Raw genomic sequence first — 12,700 nt, forward strand, 5'->3', positions numbered from 1 at the left:
TGATATTTTATAATATTATTTAATAAATGCTTACAACATATAAGGCACACACATTACTCATGCACATACACACATTTTAAATACATTATTCCACTTAAGTCTCATACAAATCAGAAGAGAAATGTATTATACAGGTGGAGAAATTGAAGCTTAGTGACTTCAAGGAATTTGACTGATGTAACATATTTAGAACCAGTACTTATAGCCAAACCTGTTGGAGTCCAAAAGCCTTTCTCGTTAATGATTAAAACCATTTCTAAGGGTATTTATCTGGGGTCAGGTGAAAAAAAAACCCATAGAATAAGTAACACATTTTAAATTCTATGCAATTTTAAATCCAATCAACTGAGCTCCAGAAAATACAATAGAAACCCCAGACCAAGAAACAGTCCAATAAAAGTATATAGCTATGTGTTCTATCAATTTACTCTCTTATTCAACAGCCTTTGCATAAGTGATGAGTACACAGGAATTTACATCACCTTCATCACCATAGCCACCCTGTACTGAGCACTAGTATGTTTTAGATACCAGATTCTCTGAAGGTCACTTTGTAGGAATTACTTTACTCAGTCAGATACGGTCCCTGCCCTCAAGTATCTGGTACTCTTATAAATGACCCAGCCTTTGGAACAAATTACTGCACTGCCATATGATAGATGTAGGCATAAAGCAAGAAGTGATCTGTTCTTTGAGATGTGTGGGTGGATCTTGAGGAGGTGACAAGAGCTTAGCAGGCACAGGGGGAAGTAAGTAGCAGGAAGGGTACAAGGACTGAGGAAAAGCATATGCAAAGTGATGCAGGTATTATATGCAGTTATTATATTTTTTCTAGGAACTACAGTTACTTCAGCATAACATTTGTGGGGATAAATTAACAGAGAATAGAGGTAACCACTTAGTGTTCAAAGCAAACCTTCTGCACTTGCTGAATATTTTCCCTTTCCAAATATCTCGGGCACCAGTCCTCACAAAGAATGATCCTCACTTTCCAAACTACTGCTTCAGTTTTACAGATGGGAAAACTGAAGGGAAGTAAGGGGCACCCAGGCCAGGGAAGAAAAAAAAGGAAGATGACTAAAACTTACATGAAAACACAATTTCACTTTTTCATTTCAGAATGAAAAATATTTCTGAATAAATTATCACATTAATTTTTTCTCAGAAAGATAAAATAATATACATCAAGCTCCAATATCTTAATACTTTGGGCAAAGGAGCAGGTTTTAAGAACCAAGTTTAATGGATACAGTACTGAAATGAGGTCCTCTGCAACTTCAATTTAATCTATTTCTTGTGCAGTACAATGTTCCCAAAGGAATGCATTCACTTAAAAAGCTTAAGCATGAAAGATTTATTTTCTCTCAAGCAAAACTAATTAAATTGAAATACCTTCTAAAGACAAAGGAATAGTAATATGTAGCTCACATCTTTCTAAATTTGATATACTGGGAAAATATTAAGATATTCTTTTGACTCCTAAATGCTGATAATTTTGAAAAATATTGACTTCAAGGAAGTGAGCAGAGATAAATAGGTTTATGTGTTGCTCTGACTTTTAGTGGTTTTTTTTTTTGGTGGAATTTGGTCCAATTGCTATAGGTTGGTTCACTGACCAAATGAAGTAGGCACTTGTAGATAATTTCCTAGTAGCTATAAGGGCACGGGAAGGGGTAAGTAAGTGGAGGTAGGAATATCTACCTCTTAACAGCTCTTTAATATTGCAGGGGAATCAGGTTTTCCTCGGAGGCTGAGGCATTACAGCCTAATTTTATTAATGGTATTATTAGTCATATAAATAAATAGAATCCAGGTGACCTGAACTAAAATTCTTTCTTTCAAAAACATCAGTACATGCTAGGAGTTAAGACATTTGCCAAATTATAGGCTGGAAAGGTAGGTTAAAGGTAACTTCTGAAGAACTTTGAATATTATGATAAGGAGTTTTGACTATCCCAAAAGTCAGTGTCCTTTGTGTTGTATTTGAATTTCATGTTAAAACATATGAATAACCTAAATAAGCAGAGAAAAATTATTTGACAAAACACAATGACTAATTGTAATTTAAAGAATCTCATCCAATTAGAAATGAAAGGGAACTTCCCATGTTTGATAAAAGACATCTATGAAAGTCCTACAACTAAGACCTACGTATATTTAATGATCTAACACTAAATGCTGTCCCTTTGAGATTGAGAGGGGAGGGAGGGCAAGAGAGAGAGGGAGAGAGAGTGGAGGAGGGGGGAAGAAGAAGAAGGAAGAGGAGGAAGAGGAGAAATAAGGTCATAAAGATTGAAAAGGAAAAAAAATAAAACTCCCTATACACAGATGGAATTGTTGATTACCTATAGAAAGTGCTTAGGAATCGACAAAAAACTATTACAACTAAAAAGGTTAGCATGAGTGTAGGATTATAATACTATAATTATAATTTTAGCATGAATACAAGGGCAAGATAGAAATATGTGAAAATAAAAATTCTACTCATAAGATAATTAAAAAGTATAAAATGCACAGGAATGCACTTAACTGAAAATGCAAAAGTTCTACACTGAAAATTATGAAATGCTACAGATAAATAATTAAATGTAGAGACATCACATTAATAAATTAGAAGACTCAATATTGTTAAGACGCCTAGCCTCCCTTAATTAAATTATTCACTACAATCTCAGTCAAAATCCAACAGGCATTTTTAAAAAACCAGAAATTTACAAGTGGGTCCTAAGAGTCATATGGAAATTCAAAGGACCTAGAATAGCCAAAACAATTTTGAAAATCAAGGACAAAATAACTTTAGCACAACCCGAATTCAAGCTTTGCCCTACAGCTTGGGTAATTGAGGCAGTTTGGTAACGGCGTAAATAATAAGCAGATCAATGTTAGACAACTCAGAGTCCAAAAAGAGATGCACTTTTATATGGTCCTTTAACATCTGAAAAGGTGAAAGAAATTCAATAGGAAAGAAAAGTCTTTTCCACAAATGGTGCTGCAACAACTGGATACCCATGTGGTATAAATAACCCTCAACCCCTACCTCACACCACACACAAACATTAATTCAAGATGGATCATAGAAATAAACATAAAAGCTAAAGCTACAAAGTTTTTCAGAAAATACAGGACACTGTTGTTACAACCTGGAGGTAGGCAAAGATTCTAAGCTAGAATAGTAACTATAAAAGAAAAAATACATAAATAAGATTTCATCAAAGCTAAGAACTTCTATACATAAAAAGATACCATTAAGAAAAAAATAGACAAGCCAGATTGAGAGGAAAGATTCATAAATCACGTATCAGATAAAGAGCTAGTATCCAGAATATACAAATAACTGTGGTATTCGATTCAATTATAAAAAGATGATCTAATTAAAATGGAGAAAAGACTTCAATAGACAAAAGGCTATATCTGAATGGCTGCTAAACACAAGAATATTGCACATAATCAGTCATTAGGGAAATGTAAATTAAAACTACAAGGAACCACTACACATGCACCAGCCATGGGTGTGGAAGAACCGAAAAGTTCACACACTGCTGCTGGGAATGCTTAATGTTTGACCACTTAAAAAAAGCTGGCTGATTCCCTGTAAGTTAAACGCAAAACTAACCTGCATTCCAGTATTTTACCATTAATAATTACCCCAGAGAAAAGAAAATATTTGCCCTCAAAAAGACCTGTCACACAAGTGTTCATAGGAGCTTTATTTATTATAGTCAAAAACTTTGGGGAAATTCAAATGTCCATCCATAGGTAAACTGACCAACGAATTGTGGTATATTTATGCAACGGAACACTATCCCATAACAAAAAGGAACAAACTACTCACATGCAACAACACAGATGAAACACAGACATGCTGAGAGAAAGAAGCTGAGCATAAAAGAGCCCATCCTGTATGATCCTATTTATATGAAGTTCTGGAACAGAAAAAACTAATTAAAGGTGAAAAAAAAACCAATATAGTGGTTGCCTCCCAGGATGAGGGTGGGAGTTTCCAGTGGGAAAGATTCTGGGGAGATGGAGATGATAGATGTCAGGGTTATATAAGTGTATCCAGCTGTCAAAATTATACTGATAATATCTGTGCATTTCATTTATGTACCTTTTATCACACACACAGACTGAGTAGGGATGGGCATATGGAGATATACTGTAGGTAATACACAAATGGCAGAGTGTTTGTAATTGTTGAACTATATGTCTGTGTAAAACAATCTCATTATATTATCTGTTTACTTTGTAGGTGTTCAAAATATCATAATAAGAGTTTTATTTTTAAAGCAAGAAAAGAAATACTTCCCCAGGTAAGGTTTTTCTGATAGGACACCCATTGATTTTCAATACTTAAACTTCATAGAATATATATATATCCTCACAATACAGTATTTTCCAGTAAATGTTTATACTAAAAAATTTATATCTACATTCCCAGTACAAAGTAAAACACCATAAACATAATACTGTGAGGGAAAGTGCTGAGCTATAGTCCAAGTGTGGAGTCACTGAGAGAACCACACACTCAGTATCCACAAGGAAACCATGCAGCCTGGATGCCGGTGGAGCTAATGGAAACCACTGCATACAAAGCAACTGTGTGTTAGCAATCATAGCACTTGGTGATTCTGGAGTGATATGAGACACTTTCATCCTGCCATGATTATGTGTTACTTATGTGTTACTTATATACAATTACTTTCATTTACTTCAGTAATACTTTAGGAGTTTGTGGGGGAGGGTTGGGGTTAACATGTAATACATACTTTTCCTGACTTAAAATAATGAGAAAGAGCCCTGGATGGTATAGCTCAGTAGACTGAGTGCGAGCCTGTGAACCAAAGGGTCATGGGTTCGATCCCCAGTCAGGGCACATGCCTGGGCTGAGGGCCAGGTCCCCAGTAGAGGGTGCGCTAGAGGCAACCACACATGATGTTTCTCTCCCTGTCTCCCTCCCTTCCCCCTCTCTAAAAATAAATAAATAAAATCTTAAAAAATATTTTATTAACAATTTTCTTTCATACTTTGTGCCCTGAGATTGAATGGTAACATAAGTGACTCTAATTTCTTCTTTACAAATAGAGCAAAATATAGGAATAAATTATACATTGAAGCTGATATAAGGAAACTCTTTTCAATAATATAAGAGCATATCTTTCCAGAATGCATTTCAAGTATGATCACAATAGCCTTGAGTAGAACTGGAAGGAGAGAGGAAGAAACTGGAAGGAGGGAACAGAGGCCAGAGAACCATGCCAACGTCAGTCACGTAGAACCCGAGGAAAAGCTGCAGAAAAGAGAGGGCGGTCTCCAGAGGCACTGTTGAAATCTATCAATTCCTCCCAAATGGTCAGTTTCTTCCCCAGCATATACTCCTAACCCTATTTTTTAATATTCTTTCCACAGTAATCTGAGTTCCTTCAATTATCCTCACTTTTACTTTCTGCTTTCAAGGCACTTTCTCTCCATGATTTCAGATAATGTGGCTCACTGGAGAAATCTCACATAAAGCTTTTGTAGAGCAATAATGAGGATGGCTATAATAAAAATTAAATGATTGCTATTCCTCCAAAGGATCAGTAGGAATGTAGGTCTTTAGCCTAAATATTTCAGCAGCATGAAGACAATGAGATGTGACTAAATAATTCAAAACTGTTCCCCCAACAAGCCAGAAACAGAAACAACAATGGCAAAAACAGAGGTCAAAGACTTCACTGCAGGAAACCCAGAAAAGTATGAGGGCTCCCAATATAAGCTAGGTTTTACATAATATTTCCTGCAGCCTGAAAATACAACGAGGCTGGGAAACTATTAAATTATGAAGTTCAGAGGAGCTCTCAAATTGGATAAGAACAACCTCCAGAAAAGATTATTTTTCTTCTCTGGTCCTTGAGAGATAGGTATAATTTCACTGAATTCAAAGTGGTATTAAATTTTAAGAAGATAAAAAGAGTAACATGGTATTGCAGTATGAGAAACTATTTAAGATATTTTAAATTAGCCCTGGATTTAACCACATTAATCTAGATTTGCCCAAACTTGGACTACAAAATGATGAGAAATTCACTTACTTCCTTCTAGAATCACTATTAATCCAGAACTAAATAACTTAACAAAGCTCTTACAGTTAGAAAAGCTGGCGTTCACATACTGATTCTGCCCCTGGTGTCTCAGTTTTGCTTTTTGTAATGCGGGGATTAAAATAGCACCAACTCTCATTGGGCTGTTGTAAAAGTTAATAGAGAGAATGCATTTAAAAAATTTAGCACTGCCTTGTAATTAATAATAAGTATGCAATGTTAGCTCAATTACCAACACAGCTCCCCTACTCCCAAATGTTCTCTTAGTAAGCACATTTTTTTATAACTCAAATAAGATACTACACAATGCATTACTTAGGGAAGATGACTTAGCAAGACACATAGAGCTGTGGGTTATAATGCTGGGATGTTGGGGGTGGGGGGACTGCACTTTGAAGCAAGGAAAAGTGCCGCCCACACAGCAGAGGTTTCCCACTGCTTAGCGTATGAGGCTGACCAATGAGCCAGCACCACATTTTTCTGCAGGCTTTCCAAGTTGTGAATTAGGCTGTAGACAATTTTTAAGAGTCACAAAATGGGGTGACTCTAGCTTTGCATATGGGAAGATCATATTCAAGACCTGCTTACAGTATTTATTTTAGTCAGGTTTCATCAATCAATTTTTTTAACTGTTTCACTGAGCTGTCATAGACATGTAAATCACATGTTTAAAATGTAAATTTTGATATGTCGTAACACTCATTAAACCACTGCCACACAAAAAATTGGTTGATCCATTTATTTTTGCACTTTTAGCTAATATAACCCTATCTGTGTTAATAAAATTGTAGGAAAGAGAAATTTTTTTGCAATTTTGAAATCCTTTCTCTACTTTCTGCTCCATAAACTAGTGTTTCTACAAAGGGATATTTTATTACATAAAGTCTCTTAGGGCATAATTATTGCATTAAGAGGTACATTTTATAAAATTAAATCCATGTATGATAATTACCTAAAAGAGTCAATCTAACACAGAAGCTTCTGACTATAAATTAGAATCTTATCTATGGATGCACAAAAGCTAGTGATTTACTTAACCACTGTACTATGTATGCTTCTAAACCACATCTAAGTGTTCCAAAAGATTTCAAAAGTGACTCACTGACAAGGAGCAGAGAGTGGAAGACCCCCCGCCCCCGTCATGTCTAGTGGGGCAGGAAGGGCAGGGAAGAGTTTTGTCAGAAAGCAGCTCCAGGTGCCTGAGTCTGTCATTTAACATTCAGTTTTTTTCTTCTTTTATTAAATAAATACTACTAGACAAGATTTGGGTTTACCTGTAGTTGTATGTCTTTATCCCTGGGAAATACGGGAAATATTCATGCTTTTTATTTTTATATTCACATGCAAAATAACAAGATTTCGTTTTGGCTATCCTGCAGGTAAATGTTTCAAAGGGAATGTACTTCCTCTATCTCACAGTGGCAAACACGAGGTCCACGGGCAGAATCCCACCCTCCACCTTGTTTTATCTGCCCGGCATCTTGTTTCTAGGCAGCAGCACCAGCTCCTTGCCCCTAGTTAAGGAATAGTTACATTTATGCAGTCCTAAAATTATATTCGGCCCTTTGAAGGCAACTGCAAGGCTGATGCGCCGCTCCCCACCCATGAAAATGAATTTGACAGCCCTGCTCTATCTTGAAGGACTGGCGTGGGGGAGTGCGGGGGCAGACGAGACACAGCCCTACCTGCCAGCCCAGTTGCTTGCGCACTTCCTGTGTCACCCACACACTTCCTTCTGGCTGCTCTGTAACCTGACAAATCACTCCAACTTCCCGCACCTCACTATCAGCTCTCTCTTCCCACTCAAGTATTGTAAGGGTATAAATAAATCCTACATTCATATGAGAGCACCATGCCCAGGCCTGGGCGTTTTCTGGGACTAATTGCTTAGAGAAAGCCAATACTCCAGCACAGTGGTTCCCAGCCTTTTTGGCATCACATATTAGCTATGTGGAAGAGCAGGGTGGGGATGGGGGGCTCAGGTGAGCTACATGGGCTCGCCTGCTGTGGACTGGGGAGGGGGAGACAGGAGGCAGAGCTCAGGCTGTTGATGGGCACTGGTCCATGGCCTGGGGTTGGGGACCCCTGCTCTAGTGCAAGTCTAATTCCCAGTTACCCACCCCCACCCCATCTCCCACCACTAGCATCCAGGTAAACAGCAAAGAAGCTGAGATTTAATCACATTGTCTTCTGGGGGCTTAATGTAAGATTTCTTTAACGCATGAACTGGGCCATCGACCGACAGAACTTGGGGGCTGCTCTTCTACTGTACCAGTGCAGTCCCACCGCAACCAAACTGATGGTGAGTGTCCTGCCAAACATCAGTCACTGACAGAGCTCTAATAAGAAGCAGAGTGCCTGACCTCACAGAAGCCACAATGCACGTTCAACCAGCCTCTTCTCCCTCCTATAATTAGCCTCAGCTCAGGGCTTACAACAGATCAACTATAAATAAAAAAGGCTGTGAGCAAAGTAACAACAAAGCAATAATGAGAAGTAATATGAGCAAATGGTGGAGCTGTAAAAATAATCAAGACAGGGAAAACTTTGCCTCATTTGAAGAGAGAAACCACAAAAACGAAAGGAGTGTGGGTGGATAAGCACATACACAGATGTGCTCTGACCTGGGAATCCAGAAGTGTAATCTAAACAGCCATAGTACATGTCTCCCACATAATGCGGCATCCTTCCCCACCTGACACACTGCAATAGCCGAAGAACAGCTATGGCAACCCTGGCTTCACCTTTCCCGGCACTCATCGTGGAATCAATTTCTTATTCTCAGTTCAGAAGCACAGTGAGTTGAATACCACGCTATACACAAATTCCTGACATGTCACAGAGAAATGACTGAAATTTTTCTCAGCTATAAAAAGAATCCAGGAAAATGTTTCCCACAGGAATTTTTCCCCCTCTCATCCCTGACCTAGAGCCAAATGTCACACGAGAAGATGGGTTATAACTGCTTGAGAATCCAGGATGTGCATTTTTTCATTCTCTCAGCTGTTCAAGATGCTGCAGGGAGGGTAAGAAGATGTTTTCCCTCTGGGACACCCTTCGGAGGCAAATGCATTCGTATAAACAAGCTAAAAAGAACCGAACTACACAAATCCATGCAAAATATTATTTTATAAATATCAGCTGAAATGTATTAAGGTATTATTATGTGCAAGATACTGTGGCAACACTTGACATTATCTTCTCTCATTAGTTCTCATCACACCCGCTGAGGCCGCTGCTATGCAATCACTTGACCACAAGCTCTATGAGAACAGGTACCATGGGCTCTGCTCACTGATGTAAAATCAGTGCTTTGTTCATGTATTGCCTTGAAAGGACATACATGCAGTAAGATGCTTGCTGGATGACTAAATAATTTCCATTTGATAAAGAAGGTAACATGTTTAGAGAAGATAAATACCCAATGACATGTGATGCTAGAATGTGCTCCAACATAATTTTATCTTTTTTTTAAATGACAGAAATTGAGGGGAGTGAAGGGGGATTAATTTATTGAGATGTTTAATCTTCTTTTTTCATCTCTGAAGAATAAAGTTGCTGAACAGCAACAAAAGTGCCAGATTCAGAAAGTCAAAGGAAGGAATAGGAGGGATCTGATACGGCAATTTGTTAATATTCTTTTTTTATGCAGGAGACCTCTTCCAGCCTCTAGCCCAGAAAACAGGTATCTGAAGTTTTTGTCTGTGAGGGAGGAAATATGATCCAATTAATAGTCAGCTATGTGCCAGGTACTCTGTTAACCTCCTTCAAAAATGCAACTAGTAACTGAAAGGACTGATTTAAGTTAAAGGAGGTTTTCTAAGGCCAGTACTCACAGCCTTTACATGGTGTTGACTTTTGCATATAGACTGTAAAATACTCTTGTTACTCTGCAGACACCGCTCACTTGTTACAGGTGTCTAATAAATTAAAGTGTCAGAGAAATAAAACACCAGTGCTCCTGTTGATCTGGATCCATTCTCAGTCTTAGTAAGAGAGAACAGAAGTAGAATCTTCATGTTCCACATTATATAGCCTTTGGAACAATTCCATACACCATGCAAGACAGAAGACCTGTGTCTAGGTATCCATAACATACAAAGTGACAAATATACATGATTTCCTAAAGAATAGAGCATCATAAATCACAATTCTCATGCATATAAACAAATGGGGTTTGGTTAAAGTACCATAGGGAACACAGTATACTTCAAGTGGTTAGAGCATGGGTCTTAGAGTCTGGCAAGCCTGGGTGCTTGCTGAAACTTAGTGCTTAGTTCTGTAATATTAGGCAAGTTACTTATCCATTAGGCAGTCTTCTTATCCATAAAATGGGGATAATAACAGTACTTACCATATAGGGCTCTTAAGAATACTGAACACAAACGTGTGAGCACATAGGTAGAATGCTAGCAACAACTCAATAAATTGGCTTTTGCTTTCATTACTACCAGCACCAACAGTTCAGTCTCATCTCTGAAGAAGTCCCTAAACATCAGCCAAAGGATATAAACTTGAAGCAATGAATTACATTAGTTAATACATACGTCACCTTTGATTTCTATTCATTTAATGATTATGCTAGTCACTGTTACCCAATATGGGTCACTTTCATGATGCTATATTACAAAAAAAAAGAAGGAAAAAGGTAATTCCAGAATTGACATTTTTGTGGAAACAGAATATAGATGGGAGGGACTATTGGGGCTGGAAGAGAGAGGTGACGCTAATGGTCTCACAGCTGTGTCTGCCCAGCCTTGGCTGTATATATTATTAGGCAAGCCAAATTGTGGATGACTGAGAACTGTATTCTGAGTCAGAATCTGAAGAGGAAATCCTATAAATCAAAATCGGTAAGTCCTCATTTTAGATAAGCAGTCTGACATCCCGTGCTTCTGCGACTCCCCTTAATGTCCAAATTTGGAGCAGTTTATCCAGGAGGGCCTAGAGCACACTGGTTAACAAAGAGCTAAGAAGTCAAACCATGCGCCCATAAAAGAGGTTGCTGCATCTGATACTGAATGCATATTAGCTGTTGTCATTATTGTCACATTTTTCATTTTGTAGCGCCACAATCTTGTCATGTCAGTTGCTTCCTAGACTGTGAGCTGTTTGAATGAATTGGATGTACTCATCAATTTTTCTGTGTCCAGTTCTAAGAAACACTAAAAAAATATTAGCTGAATAAGCAATTGAACAAGCAAATGAATGTCCAACTAAGACAAACTCTGAACAGAAACCCTAACTTTAAGTTTAGGAGAATAAGAATAACCCTTCAGTTTTTTTTGTGAAATCATCTAGAGAGTCATTAGCAGAGAATCAGTCATCTCCTTAGCTTCTTTTATCTCTATGCTGGTCCTACGTAAGGAACTCACGTGGCCTTAACCCTCATCGTCAACTTCACAGATACTAACCATTCCCTGACAATCAGATCACATGGTTTCACTGGCTCTAGCACCTCCCCCGCCCAAACTAAATGACAATGACAACAAATATAAATAATTCAAAATTCAGAGAATGTTGATTAAATATCAAAAATATTAAATGAATACATAATGAAATTAGTTTTGAAATTTTTAAAATTAATATTAAAAATAAGCCTTATCCTTTTAACATGTTTCCATGAGATTTTCCTTAATGGTTCCTAAATTATTCTGGGGGGTTACCTTCTACTCAAGCAGCAAAATAACATTTGCAAGCAACAATATGATTTTTATTTTTGCTTTGAAAAATAATTTGAAATAGTTGAAGAAAATATAATGTCAACATTCTTCTCCACCTCACTGTTTTTTAAAGAAATCTATTTATTTATTTATTTATTTTTAGAGAGAGGGAAGGGAGGGAGAGAGAGAGGGAGAGAAATGTAGATGTGAGAGAGAAACAATGACTGGTTGCCTCTTGCACTTGACTTGACTTGGGACTGAACCACACCCCGGGCATGCGTGCTGACCGAAAATCGAACCAGCGGCCTTTGCCCTTGTGGAACCATGCCCAATTGAGCCACACTCGTCAGGGCTGCCCCTCACCTCATTTTATTGTACACTATCCCCTGCATCCCCTCACTTCAACAAAAGAAAATTTAAAAAAAATACACATCTTCTCCTTACCTCTAACAGCTCATCTCCAATACGCATTCGTCCGTCCTTGGCGGTGGGTCCTTCTGGGTTCATTCCCACCACAAATATGCTCATGCGTGATCTGTCTTTATTGCCAGCAAGGCTGAGTCCAAGTCCATTCTTATCCTTTTCAAGTTCAATAATGTGCAATTCTCCAGGCAAATCTGCATATCTTTGCCTGATTTTTTCTATTAAAAAATAAAAAGAATTTAAATAGAGCAGCTGAATTTGTATTACAGAGATGTTGTATTTTTCTGTTCATACTGTGATTCCTCTGCAATGATTGGTCCCTCTTTGAGAATGAAGTACTTGAAGTCATTGATAGCCTTCTACATAGGTTACGGTTAAGAACTATTTTACAACTATCTAAGGTTAGCTCACCCATAAAACTTTCCCTGATTGTTCAGGTTCACACTGGCCTAGACTTTCCAAGTGTTGTTTTCTCACATAAGATGGTCAAAACAATGTGGTGGGAACCCTGGCCTCATTGTATCCACTCCAAAA

The 12,700-nt window shown here is 37.8% G+C and overlaps 1 protein-coding gene across 5 annotated transcripts in view; it reads right to left on the reverse strand.

The window, feature by feature from the left end:
- PATJ (PATJ crumbs cell polarity complex component) overlaps positions 1–12,700 on the reverse strand; it is a 330,197-nt gene that overhangs the window by 129,910 nt on the left and 187,587 nt on the right. For all 5 annotated transcript variants that reach the window (XM_037043696.1, XM_037043706.1, XM_037043682.1 and 2 more), the window contains exon 28: positions 12,188–12,384. In XM_037043696.1, the coding sequence (XP_036899591.1) occupies positions 12,188–12,384 (197 nt within the window). The remainder of the gene's footprint in view (positions 1–12,187; positions 12,385–12,700) is intronic.

Source organism: Sturnira hondurensis, unplaced genomic scaffold, assembly GCF_014824575.4.
Source record: "Sturnira hondurensis isolate 20B ecotype Veracruz unplaced genomic scaffold, ASM1482457v3 Scaffold0000648, whole genome shotgun sequence".
NCBI lineage: Eukaryota > Metazoa > Chordata > Mammalia > Chiroptera > Phyllostomidae > Sturnira > Sturnira hondurensis.